Source organism: Xenopus laevis, chromosome 1L (assembly GCF_017654675.1).
Source record: "Xenopus laevis strain J_2021 chromosome 1L, Xenopus_laevis_v10.1, whole genome shotgun sequence".
In the NCBI taxonomy this organism is placed as follows: Eukaryota; Metazoa; Chordata; class Amphibia; order Anura; family Pipidae; genus Xenopus; species Xenopus laevis.
The window spans coordinates 70522808-70540894 of NC_054371.1; the positions used below are offsets into that span (position 1 = coordinate 70522808).

Consider the following 18087-nt stretch of genomic DNA (forward strand, 5'->3'; position numbering starts at 1 on the left):
TCGGCTGCCATTAATATCTCTGCATGTATTGCCGATCTGACAATATCAGTGGGAGACTGTCACCAGCTTTTGTTGCAATGTAATTCTCCTACCGCACACCTGTAGTTCACCAATCCTGCAATTGGTGGTGCGTTCCTTCCGTTGACCGGGCCGGATCCCTTAGCAACCGATGTGTATAAAAAACGGATCCGCACACACGCTGATTAATGCAGTCGGGGAATATCCCCTTTTATTCAGCCACCAAACATCGTTTCGGAGGGGAAAAAATTTCATCTGAATGGTTAGTGGCAGGTCTGGAGATGGCACTGAACGATCGTTCGTCCGATGTGAAGGTAAATCTGAATGTCTATGGCCACCTTAAGAGCAGACTGGCATTATCTTCTCCACATTTGGCACAGGCCTTAAAGGTAGTTACCTTTATCCAGCAGGCTATGGCAGCCATATCACTTGCATAGCTCATTGTATATTGCGCTCTTGCACAGTGCACACTGTTTAGCAGGAAGCATGTTGGGCAAAATAAGTTTATTGTAGCAAAAGCAAATGATACATCTGAAGTATCACCGAAGAAGGTTAGAGTTCACAAAGACAACTTTCACTGCTAATAATTTTCTTCTCAACAACTAGATTTCTGCCAAACAGCCAAAGTAAAGGATTTAAATAGCAGGGAACTGTTTATAGGCACGCAGTTAAGCTCCTTCAATAGAAAAACGGTCGCCTTATTAAAAGAGCAGTATACACCTCTAGATAGAAATAGACATTCTCCTGATTTTTCAGGTGACCCTACATTTAACACCATGTACCATGGATTCTTCTGATGTGCGAAGTCAGGGGATGGAATAGAGAACAAACAGATATTAGCGCGTCGCAAAATGCAGCGAATATGTACACTTCAACGGGCCAGAAAAAAAAAAAAAAAAGCACACAATCGCGCTTTTACAGTTGAGAACCAACAACGCGAGAACTCCACCTGCATTCAAAGCGTTCCAATGAACCAAGAAGTCATGTGACCAATGCTACGCTGCACGTCGGCTCCTCCCCGGACGCGCTGGTTGCCAGGGAGAATCGGTACTTGCGGTGTCGCGGATAGGCTTTCCTGTGCGCGCTCTCGTTTTTGTGTGACCCCAAATGCCAGCAGCCGGAGAACTATAGTATTAGACTGACCGCCAGTTAAGGTGTGTATTGTACTTTGCCCAGAGCCCTTGGCTTGTCTGTAGTATGGTTGATATGGGGCTCACTGAACTCGATAGAGGTACACTCACTACTGTCTTTATTATCTCCCTATTGTGTTTAAAGCCACGTAATGTCATTATAGTTGTTACTATTTCGTTATATACAATGTGTCAGAGGTCTGGGGTCGATGTATGGGTGGAGTGCACCATTGGAGTCTGATTTAGCATCATCTCCAGCCTGACAGAACCTGCTACTGCCCCAAGCCAATATAAAGTCCATATACACTGTGCAGCCTTCACATTAGTGGGAGGGCAGGAGATGGACAGGGCTGGTGACAATGAAAGGGGTTTTAATTTAATTAAAAAATTATTTACAATACATTTATTGATATCAATTTATAATCTAATGGTTTGAACCTGTCCACGTTCCTTTTACAGTGATGCCGCATGATCCCCTTTAATAAAATAAATCACCTTTTGCAATCTACACTAATTAAAAGTAAATATGTTTGATTCTGTAATGAATCTGTGGTCCTAAAGCAGAATCCAAGTCTTTTCAGGACACTCCCAGAAGGGTGCATTCATTTCATTAAAAAGCAATAAAATGTTTCTTTGTACCAGAAAATCTAAATTGTTTTAAAGTCAAAATCTTTCAGTTTCACTGTATTTTTTGTTTTAATTGGGTCAGATTGCATTAAATTGAATTATTAAGTGAAGGAAAATAATGTTGATAACAGCAACAAAACTTTGCCAACTCCAGGTCAGCAGAAAGCTGTGTTGACAAATTGCTATTTGTCATTTATAAAACTGACGTTGAAACCGACAGTTGAACACAAAGCTCAGAATTCCTCAAACTGGAATTAAGCTTTTGTGAATGTGTACCATTTTTCAGAGTTAACCTCTATACTCCAGTTCCTCCCTGTAAAGGATCAATTTAAGTAACAGCTGAAAGCATGTATACCTAAAGTAGGCCTTCAGAAATATTAGTTATGCAATATGCATTTACTTTAAGTCTATATATTCAAAGGAGAGTGTTGGGAAGAATTAATTTAATGTTTGCATCATACTAAAAGTTAATTTAAAGAGCTACCCCTTTAACATGGGGCAGCAAAGACTTCAGCACTTCCTGATACATGTTTAATAAAGTGTACCTATATAAAGGGAATACCAACTTGTCTTGAACATTGTACTGGAAGCAGGCCATAAAGATGGCAAATATCTCAGGCAGCGTGCTGCATCTCCACTGGGGACTGGACAGGAGATTATCTATCTTTTCTTAATTTTATGTTTTATTGGTATATTTCGGGGGGAAAAAAGAACATCAAAGGACAAGAAGAGAAGCATCAGTTTTTGTCGCAAGTGTCAAATAAGGTCTAAATGCAGATACAAAAATACATACATCAGTAGTATTCGGTCCATACAAATATCAGGTATCACAAATCTACTTAGTACATGGAATATTAGGAAAAATAGTATATTTGAAACTAAAGTCAAGATAAGGATTGCTTATGGTGCCAGAGTGTGTTTACTGCAAACCAGAGGTCCCTGTTTTGGTAATAAATTTGGAGCTGGATGGGAGATTTTAACAGCTGGAATCTCCTACTCACCCAGTAGAGGCGATGGCACCAGAGGAGAAGAAGCTGCAGTGGTTGGGAGGTTGGTTCAAGTGGGCCCTGCAGCCTAGGAGCATTAGTAGAAGCAACATTAGTGCCATTCTGTCGGCAGTATATTTTTGTGACTGTGAAAAGATCATCTCTTATTACGAAAGTGATGCCTTCCCTCTGAACATATTACTTTAAAGGGATACTGTTATGGGGAAAAAAATGTTATTTTGAAATTTGATATGGGGCTAGACATATTGTCAGTTTCCCAGCTGCCCCCAGTCATGTGACTTGTGCTCTGATAAACTTCAGTCACTCTTTACTGCTGTACTGCAAGTTGGAGTGATATCACCCCCTCTATTTTTCCCCCAGCAGCCTAACAGAACAATGTGAAGGTAACCAGATAGAAGCTCCCTAACACAAGATAACAGCTCCCTGGTAGATCTAAGAACAGCACTCAATAGTAAAATCCAGGTCCCAATGCGACACATTCAGTTACATTGAGTATGAGAAACTACAGCCTGCCGGAAAGCAGTTCCATCCTAAATTGCTGGCTCTTTCTGAAAGCACATGCCCATTCAAAAGGACCTGAGATGGCTGCCTACACACCAATATTACAACTAAAAAAATACACTTATTGGTTCAGGAATGAAAATTTATATTGTAGTGTGAATTATATGCAGTGTAAACAGTGTAATTTAGAAATAAAAACTACGTCATAAAAATCATGACAGAATCCCTTTAACTACAACAAAAAACTGAACGTTAACCTTGCTTGATTTAAATGGCCAGCATTTGCTCTGTTATTGTTGTGGTTAGTAATAAAAAAGTTTAGTTTGGTTGTTTGTTAAGACACTGTATAATTTTTATCATTTGGTTGTTGTTTTTACATTAATTAAAACATGTCCATGTGATTGTATTTTATGTGCTCTTTCAGTTTAGTGCAAGATAAATATCACAGATTTAAATGACCTGAAAGGAGTCTATACATAAGTTTTCCACCCACCCAGTGGAGGAGCTTTGCTTCTAATAAGAGGATAAACAGCAGCACCCCTCCACCATGGAACTGCAATTACATCGCATGGATTACCTGCAGGTACAGCACTAATTAATCCTTATTATCCTGAAGTAAAGGGAAGGCAGAGAAGCAGTGTTGCTTTGCACAGTAATCTGTATTTAAATGCATTTAATCAGCACAAGACCGCAATTAACCCTTTATTATATTTTGTTTTCTGCCATTTTGTCTGTAATACTGTACCTCTTATTTTCATCCTCATTGTTTACATATCGGGATTAATTTGCTTTCTGACCTGTCAACCAGATAGTATGTAGACAAAGAAAGCCCAAGTGCCAATACAAGCACTTTCCCAGTCCTTATAGTGCAGTATTCAATTTTGTTTTTCCCCCCTTATCTTCTAGCTCTACATTGTGGTTGTTTGAATGCTTGTTTAGAGGCCACATTACTGGATGATTGACAGTGTATTTCTGACCAAATCTGTAGTTTGACCAAAGGTTTATTCATTGAGCTTGTCTGTTTTTTGTTTTTTTTTGGGTGGGGGCATTTGTATAGAAGACTTGTTAAATAAACTTTCCCTTTTGTTATATTACAGTGCTCTGTCAGTGTCCACATTTGCCTATATTATATAATTTATATTCTAATGGCTGTCAGACTTGTTTACAATTATATTTCAAAATACCTATTTGCAAAAGGCTTTTAGAAGCTACTTGTGGAAAGACTTTCAAATGTGTTTATAGATGAGAGCATCTGTAGCAGTGGGTTTGGCTGGAGCTGGGAGAGGTGGGTGAGGGTCGGTGTGTGGAAGCATTGCTTTCCCATGCATCACTATGTGTGCACAGCTTTTTAACCATTATACATATCTTTAAAGGGGATTTTTTCCTTCACAAAACTTACTGTTTTCAAATACTACACTCCAGTGAAAGACTTCAGGGTGCTTTCAAATTTATAATTATCTACATTTCTCTAAATTTGTTTATTTGGTTTCTCCCCCCCCTCCATGTTCCCAGTAGCAGCTCAATAAATCTGCCATACTCATTCAAAGAGTAGCAGTTGATCTGTAACAGATTTGAGTAAATATTCAAGCCAAAGAGAACATTAATTAATGGGACTATTTACTTTTTATAGAGTAGCATCAACTGTAAATATTGGTATCCGTTTACTGAATTATATGACTTCTCTCCTGCATGCATTTTTTAGAAGTGAAATGACAAGTTACTGCACCCCTTCGCAAGATAACTGGGCACCTAAACTTTGGATAAAATACATTTTCTATTAACATATATTGCAACTGCTTATCAGTTAAACTCCCACTGGGCCTCCTATAATTCCTGGGGCCCCTAGCAGTTAAACGTAATTTTTCTCTAAAATGACACCCCTGTTTACGGTAACTTTCAACTTCTTTTGTGATTTGTTCGTTTTGTAACATAGTAACTGTAATTTGTCATAGCAAAACCTCCCTAATTGGTAGCTGATCTTTTGTGTAGTGCACACAAGGGGTGTGGCCAAAAATGTTTGGTGCTTTGTGTTCTTGAGAGGGTCCCCAGATAAATAACTTGTACAGTGCCCCAAGATTTCTGATGGCTCTTTTAAAAGAACTGTACACAGGTCTTAATAAGTGCAAAATGTAGTTTTGCACACCACTATAACAGCCTGCCCCACTCCACTGGCTACAATTACCTGTAGTATCTAAATTTGTTGATGTTTCCTGTGGATTTTTCATTTGATTTGCCATACATCATTTAATTGCTTTTGATTTACTACTTGCCTTTGTTTGTACTTTCAGGTAGGAGTGACTTCTCAGAAAACCATGAGATTGCTTCCTGCTTCAGGAAGACGAGCTACTCAGAAGGTAACTGCTAAGTATTTGTAAATTTTTGCGACTTTTCTACAATTATCCAAAAAGTTTTCAGCAATATATTGAGTTACATAACAATCCATCTTAAGATAAGATTAATATATCATCGATAATTGTTTAGTTGTAGGTTACAGCAGTACGTTTTTTGTCAGTTGAATATATACATATAATACACAAAAGCCATAAATATCCTGTAAATTATATCCTTATAAACGGTGAGTGCTGATGTCATCAGTTATAAACGGTGAGTCCTGATGTCATTTTAGTCACATGACTCACTGAAATTCGTGTATTATAATAAATAAAGTACCCCCAGTTGCAAAATATGAGGATATTAGAAGTTACCTCGGAGTTCCATGACCTGTATAAAAACACTCGGCCTTCGGCCTCGTGTTTTTATATGGTCATGAAACTCCTTGGTAACTTATAATATCCTTATATTTTACAAAAGGGGTACTTTATTCACTATATACGTGACCAGTACAGGAAACATCAAATGAATGACTGTATTATCTGTCCAGTCCATATAGGTATTTAATGTACTCTTAGAGCAATGGTGTAGAATTGCACTGTGTTTCAGTGGTATTTGGGCTCCTAGCACATGTAAAAGCAGAAAACCAATTCTACAGCTCACCCTGGCAGTCCCAGGCTTGATCATTCTTGGCAACAAATATAAAGCTGGCCATACATGATCAAAAAAAAATACTACAAAGGAGACCTGAACTGTTGAGCAGCTAAATTCCTGTATCAAGCAAGAATGGGACAACATTCATTTTCAAAACTACAGCAGTTGGTCTCCATAATTCCCAGACAGTAGAGTTGTTAAAAGAATTGGTAATGCAACACAGTGGGAAACATTCCCCTGTCCCAACTTTTTTTTTTTTTTTAAATGTGTTACTGGCATCAAATTCACAATGAGCATAGATTATTCTGAAACCCATAACATTTCTCAGTTTCAAGATTTGTTGATTTGTCTTTGTACTATCTGCAATTAAATATAGGGTTAAATGATTTGCAAATCACCCCATTCTTTTTACATTTGCATTATAAAGAGTGACCCAACTTTATTGGAAATGGGGTTGTAATAATCTCTGTATACAGTATAGCATTACTTTAATAATGTCACAGTCCCTTCATGGGACGATAATTGGAAAATAAAATGTATGTTGTGTGATGTGCACCCTGGAAAGATGGAGTTAATACAAAAGGTGTGGCAAAGATTATATGACCCATTCTTACTACATAATTATTTCTGACCATAGTAATTGCACTTACTTACCGCAAACCAGTTCATGAACACACCCGGTGGTTGTTAATTGCAATCACGAAAACTGAGAAATTTTTCTTTGAACTGGAGTTACAGCTTTTTTTATTTTTTCAACCAATACTAGCAGTTCTGTTAATTCCTGTGTTAAGGAAACCCAGATAAGCATAAATGGGCCCCTGTAGGGAAATCAGTATCCCAACACTTTATTATGTTGTAGCATCCCCCTTGGTGTACCTGATCACTATGTAGCACCCCCCTTGGTGTACCTGATCACTATGTAGCACCCCCCTTGCTGTACCTGATCACTAAGTTATTTTTGAGTAAATGTTTCCAGAAATCCACTTCTCTAATAAATTCGCCCATTCATCTTCGGTCGCTCCCACCATTTGGTGTGGCGTCATTAACATAGCCACTCCTAACAATATGTGCCAAAATTGAACCACCCTCTGAATCTCGTGCATATGCTAGGAGATGAGGATTTGTAGCACTGGCAGATACAAACAGACACTGGTAGGTTGCAGGCAAAGGAAGAAGGATGCAGCACAAAGCATGCACCAATCAACTGAGATAAGACATAGCATAACAGTTTGTTTAAATGTTCCAGCTTGGTTTGCGCATCACTATAGCAACTGTTTTGGTGTGCTCTTAATATTGGGAGGGCTTTGCCGGGTCATTGTTGGTAGGAGCTCCTCAAAGTGCGCTCACCAATACTTCTTAAAGTATGCGCATGCACCAGATTCTTGGTCTCTGTCAGGGAGAGGTGGCTGATGGGTATTTCCTTGTATTAACTCAGCATTATTTTCTGCAAAGACAAGCTCAAAAGGCTTGAGCTAGACAAGTTATTCACTTTGAGTTTTGAACAGCCAGTATAATAAGGCTTATTGGTATTTTTACAAGAGATTTTCTGGTGGGATTCCTATGTAGAACTGGCCTCTTTAAAGTGCAGCCCTTATGTACAGTATGGGGCAGATTCACTAAGGGTCGAATTTCGAAGTTAAAAATACTTCGAAATTCGACCCTCGAATTGAAATCCTTCGACTTCGAATATCGAAGTCGAAGGATTTAGCGCTAATCCTGCGATCGATCGATCGAAGGATTTTTCGTTCGATCGAACGATTAAATCCTTCGAATCGAACGATTCGAACGATTTTAATCCAACGATCGAAGGAAAATCCTTCGATCAAAAAAAGGTTAGCAAGCCTATGGGGACCTTCCCCATAGGCTAACATTGACTTCGGTAGGTTTTATCTGCCGAAGTAGGGGGTCGAAGTTTTTTTTAAAGGGAAAGTACTTTGACTATCGAATGGTCGAATAGTCGAACGATTTTTACTTCGAATCGTTCGATTTCGTTCGAATTCGAACGAATTTAACCAATTCGATGGACGAAGTACCCAAAAAATACTTCGAAATTCGAATTTTTTTCATTCGAATCCTTCACTCGAAGTTAGTGAATCTGCCCCTATGTGTCCTTTATGGTGCCTTTGCAAACAGTTGAAAATATTTAGAAAATTAAACTTTATTTCCCTCTAGGTTGTTGTTGGAGATCAAGACGGTGTTGTTACATGTTTTGGCATCAAGAAAACTGAAGCTGTGGTGAGTATTAGCAAAACTAAACTGTTGAATTCCTTACTGTGAGCTGTGGGTTATTCATATTGGTTTAAAGAATGTATTTTATTTGTTAAAACTAGATAATAATTACATCAGACCAAAAAAAAACAAAAACAAATGTGTTGCTTATCTCATAAAGAAACCTGTTGACATGACTTGATTCACTTGATGGAGCTTATATTGAGGTACCTCCAGCAGACTTCCACTACGAGCTTGCTCTGATCCTATTGAATATCTTTAGTGAATACAATAACTGTAGCTAATGGGGAATTAGTATTTAGTTGTTGCTGGAGGTCATAATATCTGCCCTTCCAGAGTGCTCTGTTTGCAGGGAGGGACACAAAAAAAGCCAAAGTGGGTGCAGCGATGCATATGGTAGAACCTCAATTTTACATCCCCTGATTTTAAGTTTCTCCTCATTTTACATTGTTATTTTGTGGTCCCACCTATATATTATGCATAATACATTTCCCTGATTTTACATTTTCCTTGATTTTACACCACTTTTTTCTGGTCCCCTGAAAAACATAAAATGGGGGTTTTACTGCGATAGTCACCTGTGATAAATCTGCTTACCCCTGTCTAATATCCTGAAAATGCATAATTTTTTACAAAGCAACGTGTACATTTTCCCACTGATGATTCATAATATTGCTGGTGGGAAAGAGGTTATCGGAGACGTGTAACCCGTAGTAGCGCAGGTTTATTATGGGCAACAAATCTCCCCTTGTGCTATGTTCCTTAGAGAACCTGGCGTATAGCGCTGCTAGTAGCAGCCATGATCATAAGTTGCTGTATTATGTTTATCTGTGGAAAATGTCTTATCTGTGAAAGCATCGTGACAGTAGTCACTTAGTTGTTTAAATATACTATATGCTTCCATATTATAATAAATTCTGTAGTAACTAGGTACGTATAACTGAAGGAAGTAAATGGTACTTTGGAAGCAACACTTCAGCAGCTTCCCTGAGATTTAGCTGCCTTTCAGACTTTGAAGTGATATTACCATAACTAATGAAATAATTACACTTATATTTAAGTCATGGCTGCCTACACACCCATAGGATGGAAATATTGTACAGGTATAGGATCCCTTATCCCTTAAAGCTCCGAATTACAGAATGGCTGTCTCCCATAGACTCTATTTAATCCAAATAATCCAAATTTTTAAAAATGATTTCCCTTTTCTCTGTAATAATAAAACAGTAGCTTGTACTTGATCCCAACTAAGATATAATTAGTCCTTATTGAAAGCAAAACCAGCCTATTGGGTTTATTTAATGTTTAAATTCATTTCTAGTAGACTTAAGGCATGAAGACCCAAATTACGGAAAGATCCGTTATCCGGAAAACCAAAGGTCCCAAGCATTCTGGATAACAGGTCCTATACCTGTACACACAAAACTTTTAAACTATTGCATGTTATTGATGTTTCAAAATAAGTCATGATTTGTTTTTGTTTTTTATTTTTAAATTTTTGTTGCAATAGGACCTGTAAAAGCAGTTGACTGCCGTTATGTGAATAACTGACTGTTTTTTTGTCAGAAGTCTGATTTGAGCACATCTAAAGTATAATTGCCAAATGTAGATATCAGGGTTTTAGATTTCAGCCATAAGTGGTTATAATCAAAGAACAAAGAGCATGACAGTAGTACAGAATTGGTGTGTTGCAGAAGAAGCTCAAGGTTAAAGGGCATTCTGTTATTAGAATGTAGAATGTTTGCACAGAACAAGGAATATATCTGTTGTCTCATGTCACAAGTATTGATAGTGCAAGGCCAAGAAAGACACATATAGTTTCAGAAACTACAGCATAGATACCATTCTGGACACTGTGCTGACACAGTAGTTGAACCTTATTTGGCTTTTGTACTGAGACTGTGAGTCTGTCCCTAAGATGGAAATAGTGACACAGTTATGCTAAAACAAGAATGATGATTGGATGCCACTGGATTAGCCCCATGGAAGAAGAAATGGTTAAAATGGTCATTTGTTGTATTGCTAATTATTCCCTCCACGTCCTCACACGCTTTCAGGACGTATGAGCTATTATTTAATACTCTGTATTATATTACTCATATTATGTATACCTCAAATAAAGCTGTCTGGTTAATATCCTGAGTGAATCTGAATGGTTCAAGTCAGGCCCAGGGGGAATTTCGGGGCCAGGCTCGATTTGAGGAAGTATTTATTTAAATCCAAGAGAGACTAACTCATTGTGGGCGAGAATCATATATCCCTAGTTGAGAATCCTATCAATAGACGAGCGACAATATATAAGAATATATTTATATGATCATTTATATATGATTATATTTATACATATATATATTATCCATAAATTGCTGGTTCTGCCAAAACCTCATCCTAACTTCAAGAATAAATAAAAGCACAATAGGTGAAAAACAGACCTGCTATGATCAAATTGGATTGGACGGTCAGACAGTAAGGTATCAGCCAAAGTCCCCAACCAAAACTGTTTATGTGTGACTCCGTATTGAGGATAAATATATCAATGTGCAAAATAAAGCATAGTTATGTGTTGCTGGAAAATGCAAATTAGAGACCATCAATGTTTTCTCTCTTTTCAGCCAGTTTTCAAGACCTTGCCAGGCCAGAAGATCTCCCGATTAGAACTAGGAGGTGCTCTTGGCACACAACAAGAGAAGATTTTTGTGGCTGCAGGATCAGAAGTTCGAGGTTTTACAAAGAGGGGGAAACAGTTTCTGTCATTTGAAACAAATCTAACAGAAAGTATCAGAGCTATGTAAGTTTTTTGTCTGTTTGTTTTTAAGTATGGGAGGTGCTTTTGTAGATTTTGTCACATAGTTATTGTGATACTAGCTAAATATCTAATATACCAGATGTACAGTGGGCAGATATTCTGAGAGTGATGATGTTGTAAAGATTAAACTACGGATGCATTTGCCAGTCAAGAATAACATCCCTTTCACATGCCATTGCTTCCTCTTTTCCTGCTCCTTTCATTTCCCTCAATCCACCCCTACTTTTCCTGATCCCAAGTCAATTTACACACACTTTTTTATGTCTTTAGTGCATATGTCTTTAGTGTATTATTAATATATATTTAATAATTTGTGATATTTTCCTCAAATAATATGTAAAAATTTGTAAAAACTACCCTTTTTCCCTTTTTTAAGGCACATATCTGGATCTGATTTGTTTCTATGTGCAAGTTACATATACAATCATTATTGTGAATGCAAGGACCAACACTACTTCCTGTCGGGAGATAAAATCAGTGATGTTGTATGTCTACCCGTGGAGAGGTTGGAGCGCATTACCCCAGTGTTGGCTTGCCAAGACCGTGTGCTTAGAGTTCTTGAGGTATTTTCTGCTAGTGGGGTGTATTTTGCCTTTCTTATTTTCGTATCAATGTTTTTTGGTTTGAATAGCTGCAACTATTGCAATACCATATTAGATGTTCATCTGTCACAGCTTTTCTATCCATAATCACTTTAAAATGTACTGTGATCTTCTCATCTCTTCTCTATTAGAAAACCATGATTACACATTGGTCTTTTGCAAATATACATGCAGAAAATGCATCTTAAATAAACAGTAACACCTGGGTTTGGCATTTGTTGCTCCACTTTGTGCGTTAAAATGTTTGCAAGAAAAAAAATCTTGCTTCATAGAACTTTGTTTTCTAACTTTAGACAATAGATGTTGCTTGCCTGTTTAAGGCTCATTGTACCATATATTTTAAATTTTTACTTTGCAGCTGTCTAAAAAAAATAATCAAACATCAAACTATATAATTTGTTTGACGTCCTTGGTGTCTGCAAGACTAAACTACCCATCTTGTAGTTTGTCTTGCCTAAGCACCCACTATTTCTAGTCTACTTTACTACAAACTAAAAAAAAGCCATTGGGGTATGGTATTGTGTGGTAATGGCCATCTGAAAGTAGGTAGTTACATGGCCGGATTTCTAAAATGTGCGCCCCTAGGCCGCACACCTCCCCACCCGGTCCGGATTGGGCTCACCCCCCACCTGCTTATCCTCCCGCCGCCGACCCGCTCGTCCGCCCACTGCCAGCCAGCTCACCCCGACCCGCTCACTTGCTTTGGAATTTTTCCAATAGCTGACACTGGGAGGGCGAGTTAAAATGCGGCGGCAGATGGGTTCAGTACAGGTTCTGTTGCGGCCAGCGGGCGGCATGCCGCCCCCAGCATTTTGCCGCCCTAGGCCCGGGCCTATGCGGCCTGCCCACAAATCCGGGCCTGGGTAGTTATATACAATCCCTGTTATTTTGTTTACAGCTTTGAAGGCAATTTAAGACAATTTGTGATTGGTTTTCATTTTCTTTATTTGTTTTTAGAATTGTATAATTATTATTCCATATTTTGATTGTGTTGCTGATTGTGTATTTATAGTGTCAATGTATAGACGCATTTTATTTTTTATTTATTTATTTTTTTAATGATTAGGGCTCAAGTTTGATGTATGAAGTTGAAGTTTCGGGACCTCCATCTATTTTGGCTTTGAACAATGGAAATGGCGGTAAGAATTCTGTGTGTTTATTGCAGAGCTGTGGAGTCAGGAGCAAATTTGGGTATATGGAGTCGTCAAAAAATGTTCCAACTCTTAACAACTTTAAATACATGTACTGAAATAGTCAAATCAGATTTAAGAGCTTCAATGAAGGAGGATATGGCAGAAGCAATTATTTTTCTAAGAACAATACTTTAGTTCATTGTGGATTATATTTAACATCTATATGGTATGTTTGGTTTATGTAGTTTAACTTTTTTGTTTTAGGATTACCAAAGGTTATGGTTTATATTTTTGAGCTTTGGCAGTGATAAAATGCCTTGGATGTTGTGTACTTAACTTCTTTCAATCAACATGGAGATTACATTAGGAACAGTAACACCAAAAAATGAAGGTAATTAACATATGATATACTGTTAACCTGCACTGGTAAAAGCTGTGTGTTTGCTTCAGAAAGACTACTATAGTTTATATAAACAAGCTGCTGTGTAGCCATGGGCAGGGGTGCTCCTCCAATGAGGCGAGTTGAGAAACTCGCCTGAGGCGGCAGTGCCCCCTGGTTGCCAGGGATGGCAAAAATTCCACTACTGGTAACTTTAAGAGCCGAATTTCCATTATTCAACCCCAAATTCGGTTCTTCTAGTGCAGAGAGTGCAACTGCTAGCGACACAGACCCCCCCCCCCGACCCCCTCCAGTGCTAAAAAGGTGAGTGCCGTGGGGAGGGGGGGCGGCAGAACGAAGGTCGCCTCCAGCGGCAAAATGGCCTGGATCGCCCCGACCATGGGGGCAGCCATTAAAGGGGTGGTTCACCTTCAAACAACTAGTTGTTTTCAGATAGGTCACCAGAAATAACTACTTTTTCCAATGACTTTCTATTTTCTATGTGTGACCGTTTTTCTAATATTGTAGTGTAAAATGTCATTTTTCACCTTCTAAAGCAGCTCTGTGAGGGGGGGTCACCGACCTTATAAACTATTCTAAATGGATACATTTAGTTGATACATTTCTTATCTTTGTCCCTGCTGAGCAGAATCTCTGGGTTTCATAACAGGCAGCTGTTAGAACTGATACAATAGTTGCTAATACTCCAGAGATGCTTCTGAGAAATGTATCAAGTAAATGTTGCAAAATTGTAACAGTTACTTTAGAGTGAGTTTGGCAGCTCAGTAACACCAGACAAGAAGATTCAACTTTAAACGTAGATTTTGGAAAAACAGTAAAAAATAAATAATGGAAAGTAATTGAAAAAAGTATTTATTTCTGGGGAACAATCTAAAAACAACTGAATTGAGAAAAAGTGTTTGGAAGGTGAACAACCCCTGGAAAAAGGCACATCTTACATTGTACATAACAAATAAGCCCTTTCCAATACAATTGTGTTTTATCTCTTATCTGCTATGTTAGCTGTGTCTTTTCTCCTTTACAACAGCTGCTGCCCCCATGACTAAGCAGCAGCTCATTTATATAAACTATAATAATCATCTACAGCAAATATACAGTTTTTACCCGTGCAGAGCAACAGTACATTATATTTTAATTATTTTGATACAGTTTTGGTTTTTGTTGTTACTGGTCCTTTAAAAACAGAGGATTCGGAGTTGTAGTCAGATTTGGAGGTACCTTAAACTGAGGAGTTGGAGTCTAAGGATTTATTTACTGACTCCACAGCCCTGGTTTATTGTGCAGTGGGAAGTATTACCTCTAGTCTGGACATTACTAGGAGTGGTATATTTTAAGCATGAAAAGCATTCTTACAAACCATTCGGCAAAAGAAATATCACTCATGATATTTTTGTAATATGTTAAAATAATTTTGTCACTTGAATTTTTTTTTCCATTCCTTTTATTTGGGATTTCTACTTTAAAGCCTCTTTCTCAAGACATCTACGGGGTCAGGGTTAACATTTCCAAGACTAATAGCAATAATAAAGATCCTGTCACAGTGAGAGAGTCTTGGGACTGTTTCTCTTATTCTGTATTTAGAATCTCTGCCATAATGATGATAGGACTGTTTCAGCTATTGTTATGATTATTTCTTGAAATACAGCCAGCGCTTCGTCATCTCCCACGGTGATGAATGTTGTGGATATGCTAGGCAACAGGCTATATAATACTCATGCTTCCCTGAAGGTGGAATTCCACTGTTTTGTCCTCTTCATCCTACCCAACCCTTTTAGTTTTATAATTCCTACTACAAGAGAAGAACAAGGTGTCTGGACTGGTTCTGTATGTAACCAAAATTGGCCAAAACAAAGCAGGCTTGGAATATTTCTGTAACCGTATTCACATCTCCTACAGGCATTTATTATGCAGCTATATCTAGTATAGATACTCCCACTAATCAAAATTAAGGAGCACAATTTCAGCCTATCTTGTACACATGTTTGATATCAACTCTGCTGTGTTCTAAGGCCTCTGGCAACACTGGTTGAATTTTTCACCAGCTGAAAATGTGGTTGTGCAGCCAGCAAATGGAGGATTTTGGCCAGAAAACACTTGTCAGATTAGACTGCCATGCTAGACAAGATCTATTTCTTTGGCAAGATTGGCACATAAGAAGATTTTTGCCAGATTTGGCGCAGGTGGGAAAACATATTCGACACTTCGTTTTTCTGAAGTTGCCTGAAGTTTCCTAGTTAGGCAGTTTTGGGCGACTTCAGACTTCCCACTGGTGATTTACATTATTACTGATGGGAAAGCATTTCAAGGAGATTATTCGCCCACAAAAGCGGCCATTATTCTTAGTTGGTTGCTGATTAAAACTGTAAGCTCTGCTGGGGCAACAACGAATGTATAATCTCTATAACTATTTTCATGGAACTCACTGATACACCCTGATCTTTTTTCTTGTGTCTGCCTGGTACTCAGTATGTAGTGAGGGATCGGCACCCTCCAATCTCTTGTCATAAAATAAACAAAAATACTGCCATACCGTGTATTTATTTACATGTTTACTGCACTTCGACTTGTGCTAAATGTTTAAAAATGCTTGTATAATATTTAAAAAGTGTTATATCTGTATCTGCTACTTTGTAACAACTATATCTAATTCTTTTATATTAAGGTGAAAGTGGGGAAGAACTTTTATACGGCACTTCAGATGGCAAGATTGGATTAATTCATATTGCAATGAATACTCCGATTCCCAAGTGGGAAATTCCAAATGAAAAAAAGAGGGGAGGTGCATTTACTTTTTCTACATTTTCTTTTCAAATTAATCCTAAACAGACATGTCCACCCTGTAGTCTCCCAAGTATTAAACTACAATTATGACTTTATCCTTGCTCAATTCTATTGTAATCATTAATAACCCAATACATTTTTCCCATTACGATGACTTTCTGCTAGGTTAAGGTGACCATCAATGGACTGGCTTGCCAGTTATCCATCAGATTGGTCCCAGAAGCTAAACTGTCAGATACTGTGCCATTTAGGTAATAGCAATTAAATTAAAGCTAGTAAAACACATGCTTATTTTATTACACCTTTATAACTTTGCACTACTATTGAATGACACGGCACATATATTGTTTTATGTTTCTTTGGAAGAACCAATCTTTTATAAATACAGGAGGCAGTAAGTGTCTTCTGTAAAATACTTTGTTTCCAGGTTGAGTAGGACAATGGATACCTGCTAAGCAATGCTGAGAACTCTTCAGAGTTTAAAAAGCAGCCATAACCCCCAACCCAATTGGCATTTATAAATAGGATTGTATGACCAGCAGCACCTAGATATTGAACTGAGCTCTGAATCTGCTAGAAATGTTGTTAACTACATAGTACCAGAGATAATAAAGCTGTAAACATCATTTAAGCTACTGTGAACTTGTATGCATTTTTTCATTTAGATATTTTTGTCTCTTAGGCATTCTATGCATTGATAGCTTTGACATTATTGGAGATGGCGTAAAGGACATGCTTATTGGCCGTGACGATGGCACAGTGGAGGTGTATGGCTACGACAGTGCCAATGAACCTGTCCTCCGACATGACTATGTAAGTTAGCTTCTCTATAAAATATAATCATTTATAGAAATATAATGTGTGTTTTTTTTTCTTAATTTATCTGAAACAATTGTAATCATTTAAGTATGTGTGACTTGAAAGTCTTCCTAGTCTTTGACAGAAAGTATAACATCAATCCAAGGAGGCTGTGTTGGGAAGGACGGCTATGATGAAATTGTGTTATCCACATATTCTGGTAAGACTGACACATACTGTAACGCCTCTTTTAATTCATCAAATAGCTGTGCACTGTAAGTGCTAAAGCTGTATTTTTCTTGGACAAACACCATGTAGGTATTTCAGAGGCAAGGACAAAGAATGCACATATTCACTAGGGATGCCAAAATTGTAGGCTACATTTTTACCTGGTGCATTTATATTTGTAAAAGGAGCACCAAACTGGGATTAAACCGTAATTATTTTGATTTGCTAGGAGGTACATGTTTTTCAGATTTTACTTATCCATAATTAATACATTTATATATCATTCACATGAATTCCTGTTGAATTTATAATCTAAGGTCCCAATCACATTCACACACAGGGTAATTTTTTTTATCAGAGACATAAAGCAACTTGCAAGTATGTTGTGGAGTGTGAGAGGGGCCGTGCTCAGACACATGGGGAACATGCAAACTCCTTGCGGATAATGCCCAGCCTGAATCAAACTCAGGAGTGCTACCCACTGAGCTACTTAGATGCTTTTTTCTATAAAAGCAACCACAACCAAGCAATAGAAAATGTATTAAAAAATTATCATGCAAGCATCAATATTAAAATATGTGTTGTTGGATGATGTAATCCTTTCGTTGTTTAGTTTGGTTCAACTTCAGAGTTAGGCACCGCCAGACCTAGTGACTTTCACAATATAAAGAATGGACTCTGGAGAACCAATTGCTGATTCAGTGATTCATTTATTCAAAACCAGTGCGCTGGTTTTGAATAAATGAATCACTGAATCAGCAATTGGTTCTCCAGAGTCCATTCTTTATAATATTAAAATATGTTAACATTAGAGACCCATATATAATTATTTTTTATAATGC

General features: G+C 37.8%; 1 protein-coding gene across 3 annotated transcripts in view; it reads left to right on the forward strand.

Moving 5' to 3' along the window:
- Nucleotides 1–271: 271 nt before the first annotated feature.
- The window catches only part of bbs7.L (Bardet-Biedl syndrome 7 L homeolog), a 32285-nt gene continuing 14469 nt past the window's right edge, over nt 272–18087 (forward strand). The window contains exons 1-10 of one of the 3 annotated variants that reach the window (XM_041589979.1): nt 272–332; nt 3708–3866; nt 5572–5637; nt 8441–8503; nt 11110–11285; nt 11680–11866; nt 12972–13044; nt 16101–16217; nt 16902–17032; nt 17153–17237. In XM_041589979.1, the coding sequence (XP_041445913.1) occupies nt 3831–3866; nt 5572–5637; nt 8441–8503; nt 11110–11285; nt 11680–11866; nt 12972–13044; nt 16101–16217; nt 16902–17032; nt 17153–17237 (934 nt within the window). In that variant the 5' untranslated portion in view covers nt 272–332; nt 3708–3830. Of the gene's footprint in view, nt 333–1014; nt 1250–3707; nt 3867–5571; nt 5638–8440; nt 8504–11109; nt 11286–11679; nt 11867–12971; nt 13045–16100; nt 16218–16901; nt 17033–17152; nt 17238–18087 lie in introns of those variants that run through there. The other 2 variants (XM_018251203.2, XM_018251200.2) reach the window with 2 other exon arrangements.